The 18,220-nt window shown below is 27.0% G+C and overlaps 1 protein-coding gene across 1 annotated transcript in view; it reads right to left on the bottom strand.

The window, feature by feature from the left end:
• The window catches only part of LOC107447089 (synaptotagmin-15), a 67,628-nt gene extending 51,528 nt beyond the window's left edge, over positions 1-16,100 (bottom strand). The window contains exon 1 of the mRNA XM_016061903.3: positions 15,372-16,100. Coding sequence (XP_015917389.2) covers positions 15,372-15,555 — 184 coding nt within the window. The 5' untranslated portion in view covers positions 15,556-16,100. The remainder of the gene's footprint in view (positions 1-15,371) is intronic.
• Positions 16,101-18,220: the final 2,120 nt, after the last annotated feature.

The raw sequence follows: 18,220 nt of genomic DNA, 5'->3' as shown, positions 1-18,220 counted from the left end.
CTTGCGAAAATTATTTTTGTAATTTTTTAGATAACAGTTAAATTTCTTTATGATTTAATTCGTATAAAAATGTAATTTTAGAGGACAAGAATTTTTTAGGCCATCTTGGAACAGTGGTTAAGTTTCAGAAAAAATCACCGTTTTTCACTAATGAATTTTAATGATCATTGAAAAAACTGAAGTCACTAATAGGGCTTACATTTTTTTGAGGCTTACGCAAAAAATATTAATGAACATGTTTTTTTAATGTCAAATATTCTTATCAGAAGTATTTAGAATGTTAGAAAATTGTTATTAAAAAAATGAATTTTTTACAGTTAGTTATATACAAATATACATAACAAATTGACTAACAATATTAATTTATGAAACTCATTAATTTCATCACTTAGATATTAATTATTTTTTATTATTTTCTTAACAGGGGCATTATCCCCTACTCATAAAATATAAACTTTAAAAACTCTTCAACTCTTAACGCAAGATGTGAAAAATTTCTTTAATCTGCATCATTTTTCCTTTAAATTAACAATTATAATGTAAAATTATTTGAAAAATTCTTATAATTTGATCTACTTTAATTAAGGTTTTGAAAAATAATATGTTAGCAATTTAAGAAAAAAACACTGTTATTTAAAATATGACATTTAGTCTGTTGTTTGCTTTGAATATTTTTCAGTTACAGCGATTTAATTAAGAAGTTTTAATACATTTTATGTCAAAAACTGATGTAGCGTAAAGTTTTCTAAAAGCTCACTTGTATATTTTACACCCGATTGTTCTTAAACTCTAAACTTCAGTCTATAATTTTATTGTTAAACTTTTCGGTGTTCATCTTACAAACATAACATCTAAAGTTAGAATGAAGCGAGATTTCTATAATTATCGACTTTCATTAAATTTTGATTATAAACTCTCGCAAAAAGAAAGACTACATTGTTTTTAAAACAAGAATATACTTTTTAGGAAAATGGTTCGTTATAATACTATTTCCATTATTCTGGTGTGAGGATAATTAGAATAATTAACCACAGTCAGATTTTGAAATTAAGAGAAATACACAAGAGGTATGTTTTTCCTTAAGTTTTGACAATTTATTAAAAAAAACTGCAAGAATTTATTCTACGAGTAGAATTCGCAATGATTGTTTTCATATTTTCAGAAAAACGTCAGTGTAACAAGTTAGTGTTGCCAAAGACTGTATCGAAGCATTGTCGTTGGTTTTTAAGATTTTTTTTCTTTCTTATTTTATATTTAGATGTATTTTCGTTTTTTAGACGGTTTTATATATTTTGTCTAGACGCTATTTTATATGAAATATGAAAAATTAAAGTAAATATCACCTAGATTTCTGAAATAAATTAGTTTACTTAAATTCAAACTTTTTATTCCTTACCATAATCATTATATTGCTGATAAATAAATTCATGCACGTATAGATGAATTTTAAGCCAAAATGTTTGAACTTTTAAAAGTTCTAGGAATTTTGTATATTATTTATGCACTTTACAGTGAGTAGAAACATTTTTAAAAATGCCAGAAATAGTAAATCGTTTTTGCTCTCCCCAAATTATTAACGGATTACATAAGTTTTAATATTTAAAAAAGACCATTTAAAAAAAATATCTAACAGTTCAATATGTAAAGAATATTTTCACTGCGCTTCAAGTCAATTGGACAAAAATGCAAGGAGAAATAGCTTTTGATAACTGTTCCAATCAAGCTTGACTAGAGTTCCTGTTCCTATATCTAACAGAATTATATTTATTGCAGAGCTTTTGGCAATCAAGTCTGCCCTGATATGGCTACGTCAACATGATATTACACATGCAACGATTTTTTCAGACTCACTATCATACCTCCAGGCCCTGGCTGACCCAGAACCCAGTTCCAAACTCATAGAAGAGATCAAAAAAATTTGGAATAAGAACACTATTTTGAACTGGGTAAAAGCACATGTGGGGATCCAGGGCAATGAGGAGGCAGACAGGGCAGCAAAGGAAGCCATTGGTTCTGACAGTGTGGATCTCCAGGTTCTGAAGACCCCCAAACAAGCTAAAACCGAAATCAAACAATATTTAATGGCAAGGTGGAAAACCAATTGGGAAAATTCTGAGAAAGGCAGGCATACATTTAAATTCATTAAGACCCCGTCAACTACAAGGTTGCAAACTAATTTCTATTTTAACCAATTTCTAACGGGGCACGGAGTGTTCGGAGTACACCAAAACAAATTTTTTAATAAATCAGATACTTGCTCTAACTGTAACCAAAGACAAACCATAGAGCATCTTTTATATTATTGTGATCGGTACCGAACACTCCGAAAAAATTATTTCTTCCAAAAAACAGACCAACAAATTTTTGCAGACAAGGTTTGTAGAGAAATTATCAAGATTATCATTAAAACTACTCTTGAGGAACAAATGGAATTAATAAACAAAATTGACAATAACTAAAATTTTAACCTGCTTAATCTAACCACCTTGCCAAAACTTTTTTTTGGACCACATTGCCATTTTAGTGTTTTAATTTGACTTTTAACTTGACTTTGCATTTTATACATGCTTTAGGTTTGTTTACAACCTTTGGATTTTAATACATTTGGTATTTTACATTGCGATTGTATTTTATACATGGTTTTTAGATTGTTATACACCCCTTTTAACTCTTACCTTTTAGTATCTATTGGTATTTTGTCCTCTGTTTTTTTGTACTTTAATTGAATTTACTCTGCTTTACTTGTTGTTCTTCATTTTAACTACCTGTTACTACTTCACCCTCACTATTTTGGTTCCACCAGCAGGATTCAAGCTGGCTTGATTGGCTGGATCCTTTCAATGCCCTATTGGCAAGTGTATACATCTGTGATTTTGTCTTAGTTTTAACTTTTCAATTTTAGCACTATATTCATTTATGTCATTTTATCCTTTCACCTTTTGGCGGTTTTATGAGCTGTATTTACGGCGGTTTTTGGTGAATTGTTAGATTTTTTGTCTTGTATTAAGGGTTCCACCAGCTCTGGCTCACAGCTCACTCAGTTTTTACTGGTTGTCTCAGGGTTCACAATTTTTGTATTATATATATATATAATTTTTGTATTCTATTTATATGAGGGTTAATAAGTTTTGTATTGTATATATACATATAATTTTTGTATTTTATTTATATAAGGGTCTGTTGACCTTTTAAATGATTCATTGTATTTGGCGTATGGGCCTATTGGCCTAGGCCGCTGTATATATATTAAATATCTAACAGAATTAGCAATTTTCAACGAAAGTTTCGAAATTTCCCAAACTGATACAGTGAAAAAGAAAAATATCAGAATCGGCTGCCACATTTGGCAATGTTTCTCTCAAACATCGTTTCTTATTCTTAATCAAAATCTTGCCAAAAGAAGACACGTAGAGTAACTAATCACGAAATTAGTTTCAATAATTACCAAATCAATTCTGAGAAAAAATTATAGTGGTCAAGAAAAGTTTAATAAACCAAATTGGCTCTTAGGCGATAACATACTTTGTGCAATATATTTTGAAACTATAGGAATTCTTTTCGTAAATTAATTTGTTAATGATAAAAACTGTACAAAATACGCAAATGCATTTCTCTGAATGCATTTTGTCAAACTTACTGACATAAAAGTGACTGAGAACTTCTAAACAATTGTGATTCGTTTAAATTTTATCGCACGCATTAAAAAACAATAATACTACTTTAAGAAAAGTACATTGGTAGAATTTTCATTCTAAAATTACGGTAAAATAGCCGGCAGCAGTATTTCCATCCAATTAACCGTAAAGTTTACGGTAAAGAACATGTTTTACCTTCGCGGTTTTGAAACTGTTTACATTTAGCATTTAAAAAAAAAACCATAAATATGAAACTATGCGGTTTCTAAACCATTTGCAACTAACATGGTTTCAAAACAGGGAAGAAAAAAGAATTTAACTCGATATTAGAGCTAAACTTTTTGTTAATTAATGAGCATTGGAGTTAGATTGTGGTTCAGTTGTTTTTATCACCATGGAAGGTTGTTTAATTAGTTTACCTGGTTGTTTCATCCATTGTAAGAGATGGAAAAATCTAGACTATTTTGCTTTAAGCAGTTTTATGGTGCTGCCATCTATGTAAGAAGGAAAGTATCGCATTTTAACAGTCCAGGATCACAAATTGGGGAGTGCAGGACACTGGAAACTCTTCATGTGTTGAATTGAATGGAGCAAATATTGTGTTAGAGTCGCGCCCTCGTTCTGTTGGTCATGAGATTAGCAGATTTGCCTTCTCAGCTATAATATGTACCCAGTTGCAAAGAACTACGTTTCTTCATTAGGTGGGTTTAGTTGGTGCGATAAAATTCCTGTTATTTAACCCGTATTAGGTGAAAACAATTAATAAACGGTTTTCTCTCACAGTTAACTGTTTGAATATCATCTTCTTTGTGATTATTTATTTGCTTTGTTCGAACGTACTAAAATAACAATTGAATAAATTATTATTTAGCCATTTTTTTGAGAAATTTCTAACAATGCAATAATATTAAGTGCTATTTAAAAAAGGCGTGATTTCGGGTTCAAAAAACATATTATGTTCAACTGTAAAGTTATAAAATTCATTTTTATTTGTTGCATGCGTTTAGTAAACAACGTCTATTTTTTGCTCAATTTTCTAAAGTTACTAATATATCTAATTTCATAAGCATGTCACTCAGAGCCGTCTTTTTTGAGGAGTTGCTTTCTTCTATTATAAAATAGTGATCATTATTGCATAGCTGTTTTTACTCCCGACTGCGCTATATCATCTTTATAAAATAAAAGATCTTGTTGATGATGGGGTCTTCAAATATTAGAACGTTGATAGAGGTGCCAATGAAATAGAAGTATTATGACAGAAGTTAGTTAAAATAGTCACATTCAATTTGTATTTCCACTATGCACTTTGCCTACCATATGTTACAATTCATTTTCAACAGCTATTAATCAAGAACGGAGGTGAGAAGTGTGCTGCCAGTAAAGAACCATTGACCAGATAATAAGTTATGCAGATCCTTTGGCCTCTATCATAATCAATATATGCATGATGTCAAACGGTCAGAACAGAAATTCCAACAGGAGATGGATGGAGTAAACGATACTTTATTTTCTTGGGACACATCAGTAGATTTATCGGCTAAAAATAATTGACTTCATAGAGAACAAGAGATAAGATAAACTGTCAAAAACATTCCATCGAGATACGAACACCTCACAATTCGACATTTTCTTACTAAGGTAAACTTACTATAGCAATAAATTTCTCGTGCCAAAAATACTTTCTAATAGAGTTTTACATTAAATCTTTTTCGTTGAAGCATATTGTTTCATTTCGATTTCTTTTCATTGAATCTTTTAAAATCAACTGCAAACGAAAATTGTAAGTAAATTAAGCAATTAATTATTGAATAATGCAAAAAATTCCCAAATAAACAAATGAAATTGAATTCATCATTGGTCTAATATTCTAAACTAAGTAAATGCTCTAAGTAAAATTCTAATAATCTGTGTGCAATAGAAAAAGTGTCAAAAATAATCACATGGCAAATACAGCAGAACTTAGATTTTGCGATTAATCATTTCTTTAATCTAAATACCATTTTTATGTAAAGCCGACTTCTAAGCACTTTTTATGTGCAATTATAATTTTTTTCAAATTTTAATTTCCGCAATTTTATTAATGTATGTTTTATTAATGTGTGACAAGACTACACATAAGATGGGTAACAAATAAATGTTTAGCTAGTTAATAAAATTGGTTGCTTTGGGGTTTTGCAAAAGGAACCTAAAAGTTTTCTTTAGACTTGTATATTCAAACTAAACTATACTAGTCTAGTAATCACAAGTGTTGTTAAGTTTGACCCTCAGGGCTTCTACTTCTGCTTAAAGATAATGTGATGCGTTTATTATCTGTGCAAAAAATTATAATACCGTAATTTGAATGGAAACTTCGAAAATCGATGAAACCCCCTAACGATCCAAAATTAGATGCGTTGGATTCTTTGTACTTACAGTTTATACCAAAAGACCTGAGCAGTACCCACTATCTGGGGACAATGGTCCAAGTGAATTTTAAAATGAAATTTTTTTTTACCAACCTGACAAAAAGACGCTTAATGTATGTTCGTATAAAAATTAAATTTTAATAGTACATCACACTATTATTTTTAAAAAAATCAGTTTTTCAAGTTTATACAAGACAATAGGTCTAAAGTAGGTTTGGCTCCAACAATTGGAGCCCTACCGTATGGTGCAAAAATAGCCGTTTATTACTTAATTTCGGCTTAAGTTTCGGTTAAAAAAATTAAGTATAACGTTTCAACGTTTCTCGCATACCACTATATTATCTGGAATTAATTACAACCGGAGGTACAGTGTTCTAATTGCTAGATTAATTTAAAGTTTCAACTATATATTTTCAAAACTGTCTTCTTTTAAATAATTCCTTTTTTTCTAATTGTATAATTTTCTTCCCCTCATTTTTTTAAAAATTATTTTCTTTAGTTATAATATTACTCTACGTAGTATTACTGTATAGAAATCACAATCTAAATTAAATTTCGTTAAAAAATTTTAATATTTTTACTTTTAAAACATAATTTCATAAAATAAAAATTATTTCATGTTTATAACACAATTATAACAATTAGTTATTTATAAAATTTAGGAATATCAAAAATACTTGTAACATATTGTCGAATTTAATTTATCCGAAAAGTCTTAAAAGCATTTCTATAGTATATAATTGAAAACAAATTATACTTTTTTAGTTATAATATTACTCTATGTAGTATTATTACATCAAAACCACAATCTTAATTAAATTTCGTTTAAAATTTTTATATTTTTACTTAACATAAACATAATTTTATAAAATAAAAATAAAAATTATTTCATATTTATAACTCACTTATAACAATTAGTTATTTATTAAATTTAGAAATACAAAAAATCGTTGTTTTGTCAAATTTAATTTATCTGAAAAGTTTTAAAAGCATTTTTACAGTATATATTGAAAATAAAAAGCTAAACAAGATTACCTTTTCTGAAAGTCAAACCGTTTAATATGTTTCTATCCAAAATTAAATTTTATTTCATTTTTAATGTCTTTATAGTTGAGAAATTTTGAAGAAAAATGAATTAAGACAATTATTTTGAAAAAAAATTCCCACTACAATTGAGTTATTAATCTCATTTTTTGAGATTTCACTTTTTTCTTTGATTAAATTAGTTTGAGACATTAAAAAAGTAAAACGGAATTAATTTGCATTTTCGTTACTTTATGCTTAAAATTGCTTTCCGTAAATTTTTACTTAATTCCTAAGTTGAGATTTAATGAATTTCAATTAACTTATTCTCCTTTTTCATTTTGATTATACCAAAAAAATTTGAATTAACTTTTATTTGAAAACAATTTATCGTAACTACAAAGCACGAACTAGCTGAATATTTTTATTAAATATTTTGCACAAAAATAAGCTTTCTTATGTAGAAATAATTCAATGCTTATTGAATTTATTATTTTTTACAATAATTTGGAGCTAATATAAAACAAAAAGTGAAGTTTTTAGCAAGAGAAATTCAAATTAATAATATGTGTGAAATGCTTATATCAGTACTTGCTGTATACTTTTGACAAAAATAATAGCTTATTTAATGGCTTCTTGATATGTGCAATCATAATGTTTTGTTTTAATGAATGTATCAAACAATTTTATCAATGAAATGAAAATAATATTCTTAAAAATAGGAATGACACTCTTGAGCACTTAATATTGAAAAAGAAAAAATCATTAAAATCAAATAATTAACTTTAACTTGTTAGAAAAATGAGGAAACCGTCTGTACATAAAAATCAAATGTATTTTAAATTAAATTTTTACTAAAAGCCTAAAAATTATAATGTAATTTATGTATGCAATAAAAAATCTAACTTACTAACAAAAAATTATTTTAACAACTGACTCTTTTCAAAACATACAATTACAAATTGTATAACTATTGAACTTTCGATTTTTATACACGAAATTGATTTATACAAAGGGTAATACAAGGGTAACAAATTGATTAATACATTTAAGCAGTATGTATATTCATATATTGTTAGTAACAGAGCATGGAAAAGGGAATATTTCGTAACATACTATTTTTTTTTTGGTTGATCAAACTCAAAAACAAAAAACGAAGAAAAAAAATTTATTCTTGTCAACCGAAGTAGTTACCAAAATTAATAACACTTCATTTTTTAAAAATAAAACTCATAAAATCATTAATACAAATTCAAAACTTTTATCAGATTTAAAGTAAATAAATTTTGAACTTAAAAATCATGTGTTCATGTTGCTTACTGATTCTCGTAATCAGTAAGTAAGAACGAATATTCGTGTATCAGCACGCGAATAAAATTTTGAACAGCATACTATTTGGTGATGAATTCTTGAACTTCCAAAGTATGGGTGAATAATAATTTATTTTAGTTAAATGAAGTGATTAAAAAGTTTTAGTTACTGCTCTTGAAAATATTGAACTTTCGCATTCTTACCAGAATAATTAAACTCATTAATACAAATGTTACAATCAAACATAATTTAGGTAAATGTGTTTCAAACTAAGAATTCTAATATGCAATCAGTATGCATGGAGAAAAATTAGGTAAAATCACCATACTGTAGGCAGTGATGTTTCTGGTTTAAAAAATCATAACTCTGGTTAAAAAAAAACAAAATATCCGTTTTTTGAACCATTCATTTGGTAATTTTTCCGTTCGTTTGGTAACAGTTTACCGGAAATTCTGGTTTTCAAAACTATAGTTCTTATCTCTACACATTTAGTAAAAAATTCTGAGCTGAAAAGTAAATTTAAGTAAACAAATGATGTTCATACCATGCTCTGAGGTATCATGATGAAATGATGAAATTTTAGAGCATTTAACAAATTTTATCTCCCATTCTAAAACCAAATTTTATTGTTAATTGTACAAAAATTACTACCAAAGTACTTCGGTAAAAATTATCGCATTCTTACTAGAATAATTAAACTCATTAATACAAATGTTACAATTAAGCATAATTTAGGTAAATGTGTTTTAAACTAAGAATTCTAGTATGCAATCAGTATGTATGGAGAAAAAATTAAGTAAAATTACTATACTGTAGGGCAATTATGCTTCTCGTTTAAAAAATCCTAACCCTGGTTAACAAAACCAAAACATCCGTTTTTTAAACCATTCATTTGGTAATTTTTTCGTTCATTTGGCAATTGTTTACCGGAAATTTTGGTTTTCAAAACTGTAGTTCTTATCTGTAACTGTAGTTATAAATTAAATTTAAGTAAGCAAATGATGTTTATACCATGCTCTGAGGTATCATGATGAAATCATGAATTTTACAGCGTTTCACAAATTTTATCTCCCATTCTAAAACCAAATTTTTATTGTCAATTGTACAAAAAATACTACCAAAGTACTTCGGTAAAAATTAACGAGTTTCTTGGTTTTCTCCTAAGGCCAGAAGCAGTAAATTCTACTATATTTTATTGTTTAAGACCATATTTTTTCTTCATATACATGTCAATAGCAGATCTTGCAAAAGATTATTTTTCATGGCATAACATTTGTTGACGTAATATTCTATGTGTCCTGTCTACTCACAGTATGGGAGTGTGTACGTCCTATTAGAACGTGAAACTAAAAAGCATAGTTTCGTGTATCTGTAATCAATATACATGAACATGTCAATAACTGGTTTACATAGCATCGCTTTTAACTGATATTGAGTATTCATTGACATAATTTTGAACTGGAATTAATGATATTGTTCAATAATTAGTTTTTTAAAAAATTTCGATAAATTTCGAGTTTTATGAACACGTATAATGAACTAAATTATATAAGTGCAAATGCTATTAAAGTTGCACGTTACACTTGTATTAAAGTCATATTCACCACTGACAAGTGCACAAATGATATTTTAATTAAAGTGTTTAGTGAACTATCAAGATGCTTTAGACTATCAAAATTTGGAAAACTATAATTTTTTGAAGTAAATAAAGTGATTAATGATTTTTAGTATTTCTTCTTGGACCTAACTTGCTTTCCGTGCTTTCACTAGAATACATGAACAATCATGAAAATCATGACCTAATATAAGGTTAAAATTAATTACATTTCGGATTAATATTAATAATTTTATATATATCTGAAACAACGCAAGAAAAATATAAATTTTAATGCTATAGCAAAATATCTTTGAACACAAAATTAAACTAAAATATAAATTACAAAAAAGAGGTAAATAAAAGTATTTTTCATAAAATAAATACGAAATTTAAGTGGCTTAAAATGCTAAATTAAGTAATTTAAATTGATCTAAGAAAGCATAAAAATATAAATTAACAAATACCAAGGTTAGTAATATTTGAATAAAAATATTTATATATCACAAAAATTAAAGTTCCATAAGCTAATTTACAATCCAAATATAAGATTCAACTTTTAAAACAAATGAATTAAAATTTTAATAAAAATATAGAGGAACAATAATATGAAACTTGAAACACACAAGTGATGCAAAAATAACTTTAGAAAAGACTTTATATCACAAATAAACAACTTAATGTCAATTTTTTATCAATATAAAACGTAACTTAAAACCTCAAATCCTTCAACTCTTTAATTATTTTTTGGCGCGCCCTACTGAAATGATGGATAAAATCGAGACTAGTAAAACGACACTTTTCCCCAGTTTCTTGCTCAATGTCTTTTATCTAGTTTTTAGTTTCGAGTTAATTGGCTGTCGCATTCAAAAACTCAAAAGAGATGTTCGATACTTAAACGAAAGAAAAATAGAAGTTTGAATAAAAATGCATCAAGGACGTCAAAATATTAATACTTGAACTTCTTTGTCTCTTGTATTATAAGTTATTGAAGTATTTATCGTGCTAAAGCAATAGATACGGCTAATTTATTTCAGCTTTTGATATGATAATTATTGATTAGTATTTTTTTTTACTTAAAGATAATTGTTTTGATAATTTACCTGTAGAATATTTTTTAAAAAAGTGCGGAAATGGAAATAACTTGCAAATAGCCAAAATTCGATTTTAAAGGTAAAATGTGAAAGATCTATTAGCATTCTAAATTTCGAGTTTTTACAATGGATAGTCAGGAAAGTCCGGAATTAATATTTTGTTTTGACAATTCTCTACAACTTTTAGTAATAGAAAGTTACCGAAAGACACATAAAATTTATTTCTGGGTGAAAAAAATTTAATGAATGAATCAACTAATTAATGAATGAATAACTTAATGGAATGAATGAAAGAATCAATGACCAAACAACCTATCAAAACAATGAATGAGAGAGTCAAAAAATGGAATTAACTAAATCATTTTTTTTCATGATTCATTCATAAATTATTTCACAGGTTAATATTACCTGTATTATTTCACAGATATTTTGACTCAATCATTCATTGTTTCCACTCATTCATTGATTCGCTGATATGCAGAATTCTGTCATATTTATTAATAAATTGTTGAAACGATTCATTCATTGAACGCTTTATTCCTTCATTCATTGATATGTCTTTTCATTGATTCCCTGTTTCATAAATCAACTTAATATCTGATAATCTAATTTACTATTTCTCATTCATTAGTTTGTTTATTCATTGATTTGGTGATTCACTGATTCTCGCCTGGAATTAATTATGTAATTCAATTGCTCATTTGTGGAATAAAAATCTATCTATATACTTTAAAATAAAAATACATATTTTTTACTACAATTCTCTTTTTTATAACTAATTTTACTTAAAAATGTCAGTTAAATCTCGGGTGAAACATATTGTGTTTCTCTATATAATAATTAACTTTTGAACTTCACTTTATTTGCTTCAAAACTCAAACAGATTATGTTTTTGGAATCTCGTCTTCATTAGTAATACATTATATTACGACAGCTCTTTTGTTTTTTCTTCACTTAAATTTTATATTTTGACACGTAATATGTTTTTACTGTTTCACTTTTGATATAATCATCATCACAGTTGGCCAGACAGCCCAATGCGAGCCAATGCCTTCCTCTGAGGATTTCTCCATGACGACTTCCGATTTATCTTTGATCTCACTTTTGATAAGGGTTCTAAAAATATGTGTTGAGAGTGCTCACTACGAAACAACCAGTACACAAAAATATTTTTGAAGTTTTAATTATAAAAGTGACTAAAAAAATTTCTTAATTTAAACGAAAATGTGACAAAAGTTATAAAAGTGACTTAATTTAAACATCCAAGTAGAATTCTACACACTTAAAACTTGAGAAGATTATTAGTTGTGTGAAGTCGAAACAAAATGAATTATGCTCTTCCATTCTATTTTCGAAATGGAATGTTTAAAGTTAATTGCATTCATACTTCAAAGGAAGATGTTCACAAACCTAAAAATGACGTTTAGGTTTTGACCGAAACAAATGTTAAACAATTTTCCTTCAATTAAAGATTCTGCAAATAGAACTTAACAACTTTCGATACATGTGATGTAAAATTTAAGTTATTTCATTATAATATAAGCCGAATATCCGATCTTCAATTTTTGGAAACATCAAGAGAATTTTCAAAAAGTGTAGTTTATTATTATTATTGTTTCTGCTTCCTGACCACTGACTTTTCAATATTAGATTCGTGAAAAGAAGTTCGATGAATAAAAATAAAGATTAATTATACTCAGTGTCACTTGGTACCGTAAAACGTGTAACACATGAACGTGACAGTTTTATCACAATCAAATATTTTCTCAATGAATGAGCACTTCATAACCTAATTTTTTTTAGAAACATGTTTTTTAGATTTATAGAAACATGTTGTAAAAGCTTAACCATAAACAAATTAAACACGTGATTTAAGATATTTCTCAAAACACTCGGTGAAATCACACCCACATGCTATCCAGATTGATTTCCCCTGTGTAATATGACGTAAAAAATAATACGTAAATAATCCAATAACTCCCAACGAGACTCGTTTTTTTGTGACTAAATTGAGCTGTAATCGAAAGAAAAAAAAACTCGATCGTCAGTAACTTGTATACAGCAATGAGTAATACTAACCGTAAGAAATCAAACACACATACTATTCAGATTTATTACCCTTGTTTAATATGACATAAGAGACAATAAGTAAACAATTTAAGAACGTGCAATAAACTCCCAATGAAACTCGTTTTTTGAATAAATTGAGCTATAATCGAAAACAACGCGATTGTCAGTAGCTTATATACAGTAATACTAAGCGTAAGAAAAAAACCTTCTAAACTGATGAATTTTAAAAAAATGAATTATTTTAAGGATTAGGAATTAATATTGCTCCTTGTACTCGTTGTTCAAGACGCACAAACTCTATCATTTACTATTAGGATGTGACTGAAATTGTTTTACGATAAGAAAAGTTTCATCTAAGAAGTATGTAAAAAGAACAGAAATGAGTATATCAATGAAATAATTGTTTAGGTATATTCAAGAAGAGAATATACCCGTTTGACTATATTTGATTACCTTTTTTCTGAATATTAGATCATAAGAACATTGAATGTAATTTTATATCGCCATTTCTGCTAATATTTTTTCTGTCTATAGGTACCTTATATTTGATCAAGTTAGGTAACTAACTAAGCAGATATTAGTAGATCATATAAAATTTTCTCATATAATGTTTTATTTTATGGGAAAATGTTACGTCTGAAAGTTTTACACCTTAAAAATGGGAAATACTACCCCTTCCAAGAAGAAATTGATCATGAAATAAATTAATACTTTTCCAAGTGAGTATCATCTGCTCTAGTGACAGTATTACTAATAAGTCAATAAAGAAAAGCAGACTCCTCATTAATTTATGCATTCTCAGTTAAATTAAAAATTAAAAAAAGGATTTGTCAGAAATGTTTCATTTGATCTTGTCTTCGTAGATTTAATCCTGTCGAAGACCTTGTTTGAGTGCAATAAATTTGAATAAAATAAAATTGATTCAGAATGTTAGTGTAATAAATTAATAACAATAATTTTAATTAATAAAACATAAATTGATAGCAATTTTACTAATTGTTGAAAGATGGATAAATGAAAATGACAGCACTATGTATTGAGGCTTACTACGTCTGTATCATTTGTATTTACGAAAAGAAAATTAGGATTTTTTTTGTTCCAACCAATCAGACAAATTTAAAAAAAGTATTTTTTTTATTTTCAATAATAGTGATCTTTTAGTCAAAGGTTTTGTTAAAAATCCCTCATTTTATTCTGCATGACTAGATTTGATCCAATCGTAGATCGTGTATGAATGCAATAAATTATAATAAAACAAAATCGTTGTATATAGTGTATGTAATAAATTAATAGCAATAATTGTAGTTAATAAAACACAAAGTAATAGCAAATTTACTTATAATAATAAGGAAAGTTGAATAAATGAAAACGACCATACTTAACATTCTGACTTAGTACGTCTTTTCTTCATTTGTTTTTACGAAAAGATAGTTAGGAATTTTTGTTCTAATCAATTAGACAAAAAAAAATATTNAATGAAAATGACAGCACTATGTATTGAGGCTTACTACGTCTGTATCATTTGTATTTACGAAAAGAGAATTAAGATTTTTTGTCCATTGTATTTACGAAAAGAGAATTATGAATTTTTGTTCTAATCAATTAGACAAAAAAAAATTTTTTTTCATTTTCAATAATAGTGATCTTTTAGTAAAAGTGTTTATAAAAATTGCTGAATTTCATACTATTGAAGCTAATGTTTGAGTGCAATGAATTTGAATAAAATAAAATCTGTAAATATTGTATATGTAAAAAAAACTATAATTCTAATTATTAAAACAAAAAATGATAGCAATTTCACTAATTATTGAAAGCTGAATAACTGAATCTTTGCATTTAATACATACATTTTAAATTAACACAAAAAATGTACTTGTTATAGATACAAATATTAATAAAAATATTTCGAATTATAAAACATCAAAATAATACAAGCGCACTAAATATTAAAAACACAAAATAGTAGCAATTAGCAATAATGCTAAGTATTAGGAAATGAATTTATAAAAACAATGCTACTAATTATTGGGAGAAAAATTAATGACAATCTTACTAATAATGAACAAAGAATTATTAATTAATGTATTAATCAATGAAAGACAAATTAATAAAGCATTAGTACTAAAGCATCTATTAGCAATAATAATATTATTTGGGTTTCATATTGACTAAATACAAAATTGTATAGGCTTTTAAATGTAAAATTAAGTTTAAATTGCAAAGATTCCTTATTACTCACTATAAAGTTGAGACCACATCCGATATGTAGGATTCTCCTTTTCATTTGGATATTTCATAAACTGTGGAATAATAATTTCTCCAGACGATGAATTCTCAGTTAAGTTGAAATTGCTTGAGTTTTCTTTTTTACGTACTTCCGGAATGTATCCTGCATCCATTGATTGAAAATCGTTTGCAAACATCTTTTTTAAACGATTTCACCAATTTTCATATAAAATTTCAATTTTACACTAAAATGTCAAGTTGGCAATAAAAGTTTAATTGGGAAGGTGAAGGGAAGTACTTAAAAGTCGTGAAAATATGAGGAAAATTACAATTTTTCTGAAAATAATATTATAAATAAGAGAACCACGAGAAATGCAAGTGACAGTCACAAAATTATATATCTCTATTTTTCTTTGAAAACAAAGTCGATTTCTAAGAATATACACTTTATGGCAGTTTAAAAACTAATGTTTATCAAACTATAAAGTTAAAAATATCTTATAATTATTTTTTGCAAAAAAAGTGCTAATTCTTTATAGAATATTTCTCTACTTTTTCTGAAAACAATATTGATGCAGCTATATATCAGTTTTATATCAAAATAAATTCACGATCTAAAACAAGAAATAGTTTTGTATCCTTCTAAAATTTCGATTTGCTTAGATGCGAAAACATAACAATGTATCAAATTTCCAAAGAAGAAAGTTTTCGATCTTTAGTTTCTCATGCGCTCTACAACAATGAAAGCAATCGCATCCGAAAACGATCCTCGTGCTCCTCGTCAGGGTTGCCATAGACAAGATAGTAGTTTAGAATTCTAGAAATATCGTTTGGCGATTTTGTTTCAGCAAACTATTTTTTGAAAGTTATTTTATTTTAACATTTGGAGCTGCGGTTAATTTTTTTGTCCTCTATTTCTTCATATAATTAGGTTTTTTTTTATATTAAATTTTACTGTTCTTGATTAAATACTCGTTTTTCATTTTGAAATTGAAACAGACCCTTTTTTTTTGTTACGAAAGTAAGTAAAATTTGAATATTTGTTTGGATAGAAGATTAAAAAAATTCTTTCGCAAACGACTATCTTTTTAATTTAGAATTTTTGATTTTCTTATACTAAATCCTACAAAGGAATAATAAAAACCCCATTTATTTCGAAGATAATTAATGAATTATTTAAGCAAGGTTCTAAAGAATACTATTGTTTCAAATTATTATATCTTTTACAAAATCAACTACAAAAATCTCTACGGAAAACTTTTTATTTTTGCTTTTAAGTTAAAATAATTTTAAATTTAATAGTTATGCCAAGTTCTTCCAAACAATAACAAACGAAGGTATATACATACATATTTCTAAAAATATAAATGAAATATTCATAATATATATTTGTAATAATTTTTAGAGGAAAAAAAAGCAAAAAAAAATTTAGTTTTTATAATGGCTTACATAAAAGCAAACATTTTAATTTAGAATTTACAAAATTCAGTTTACTAAGTTCTTCTAAACAATGGTAAATTAAAGCGCTATATAAATTCATAATAGTTCTTATAATACATTATTAGTTTACAAATAGAAGATCTTAACATATATTTATTTATTAAAATATATTTATTAAAACATATTTATTTTTAAATGTATTTTTTTGACAAAATAAACTAATAGAAAACTGCTCATGAAATTTGAATTTTTTCAGTATTGGTTCGAAATTTCAGTTTTTATGTTGATTAAAGTATTTAGAAGAAGTAAATTTTATCAAATGCGCACACATCATCCAACAAAGGCTAAGTATCTAGCCTCGTCTTCATTTTTCAGCCATCGTAGGAATGCCACGCAATTTTTTCCCGGACAAACAACGTGGACAATACATAAGTGGGCACCATTCTCTCCAAACTTAAACACCACAACCGACGGTAGGACTTTCAATCACGGCAAATACAACATACTTCTTTCTGCGTACACAAGCCGCTTGTTTAATTGGCAACCAGGGTTGAACTCACGACTCACAGCTGACCAGCAGTGGAGAGCGTGATTCTTTTACCAACTGCACCAGATTAAATGCACTTTGTAGGTGCACATTAGATGTAGATGTGTGTTGGTTTGTTTTTTGTACATTTCATTGCGCAGTGCTTGAAGAGTCTAGAATGTATCTCAAAAATAATTATTAATGCTACATTAATAAACGTAAATTAATACTACATTAATAAACTAAATAGAATTAATTTGAGATCAGGATTTTTTTAGGGTCTGCAGAATTTTCCGCTCTCTATCAGGAAATTCTAAAACATCACGAGACTCGGCGTGTCTACTTTAAAAAACGATATGGAAGTCGAAACTTTTCAATTGGGTTACATATGTTTAGAAAGAAATACTCAAAATAAATTTGATGTTATAAATGTTTAGTTATTAATTTCATAATAAACGTGCTTACACAGCAGAAAAAATTACGGATTAATATATGCTAATCAACAAAATCCATTTTTATTGTAAAATATTTTACAGTAATTTTTATAGTAATATTTATTTAATTAGATTGATTCAGTGATTTTACGGTAATTATTACTGTAAAAATTACGACACATCAGATTTTTTGTTCCGAAACATCCTCCAAGTAAAAATAAATTTTGCTGTATAAAGTACCGGTACTCCAGGTGTCTATACTTTTTATCATAATTTGAGTCGGAATTTTGTTACTGTGTAGCTCTAAATAATCAAATAAATAAAAACATCTTCATGTGCATATAAAATTCTATCATATCTTCATTATATCTAGCATTATAAAATTACCATAGTCAATTTTTTTCGAAAGAAAAATACTTTCGTAAAGGTGAGTTTTTCTCAAAATATTTCCCTTTCGTGTTT

Source organism: Parasteatoda tepidariorum, chromosome 1 (assembly GCF_043381705.1).
Source record: "Parasteatoda tepidariorum isolate YZ-2023 chromosome 1, CAS_Ptep_4.0, whole genome shotgun sequence".
Lineage (NCBI taxonomy): Eukaryota > Metazoa > Arthropoda > Arachnida > Araneae > Theridiidae > Parasteatoda > Parasteatoda tepidariorum.
Note: the sequence above shows the minus strand (reverse complement) of the source record. Positions and strands in the feature narration are given on the sequence as shown.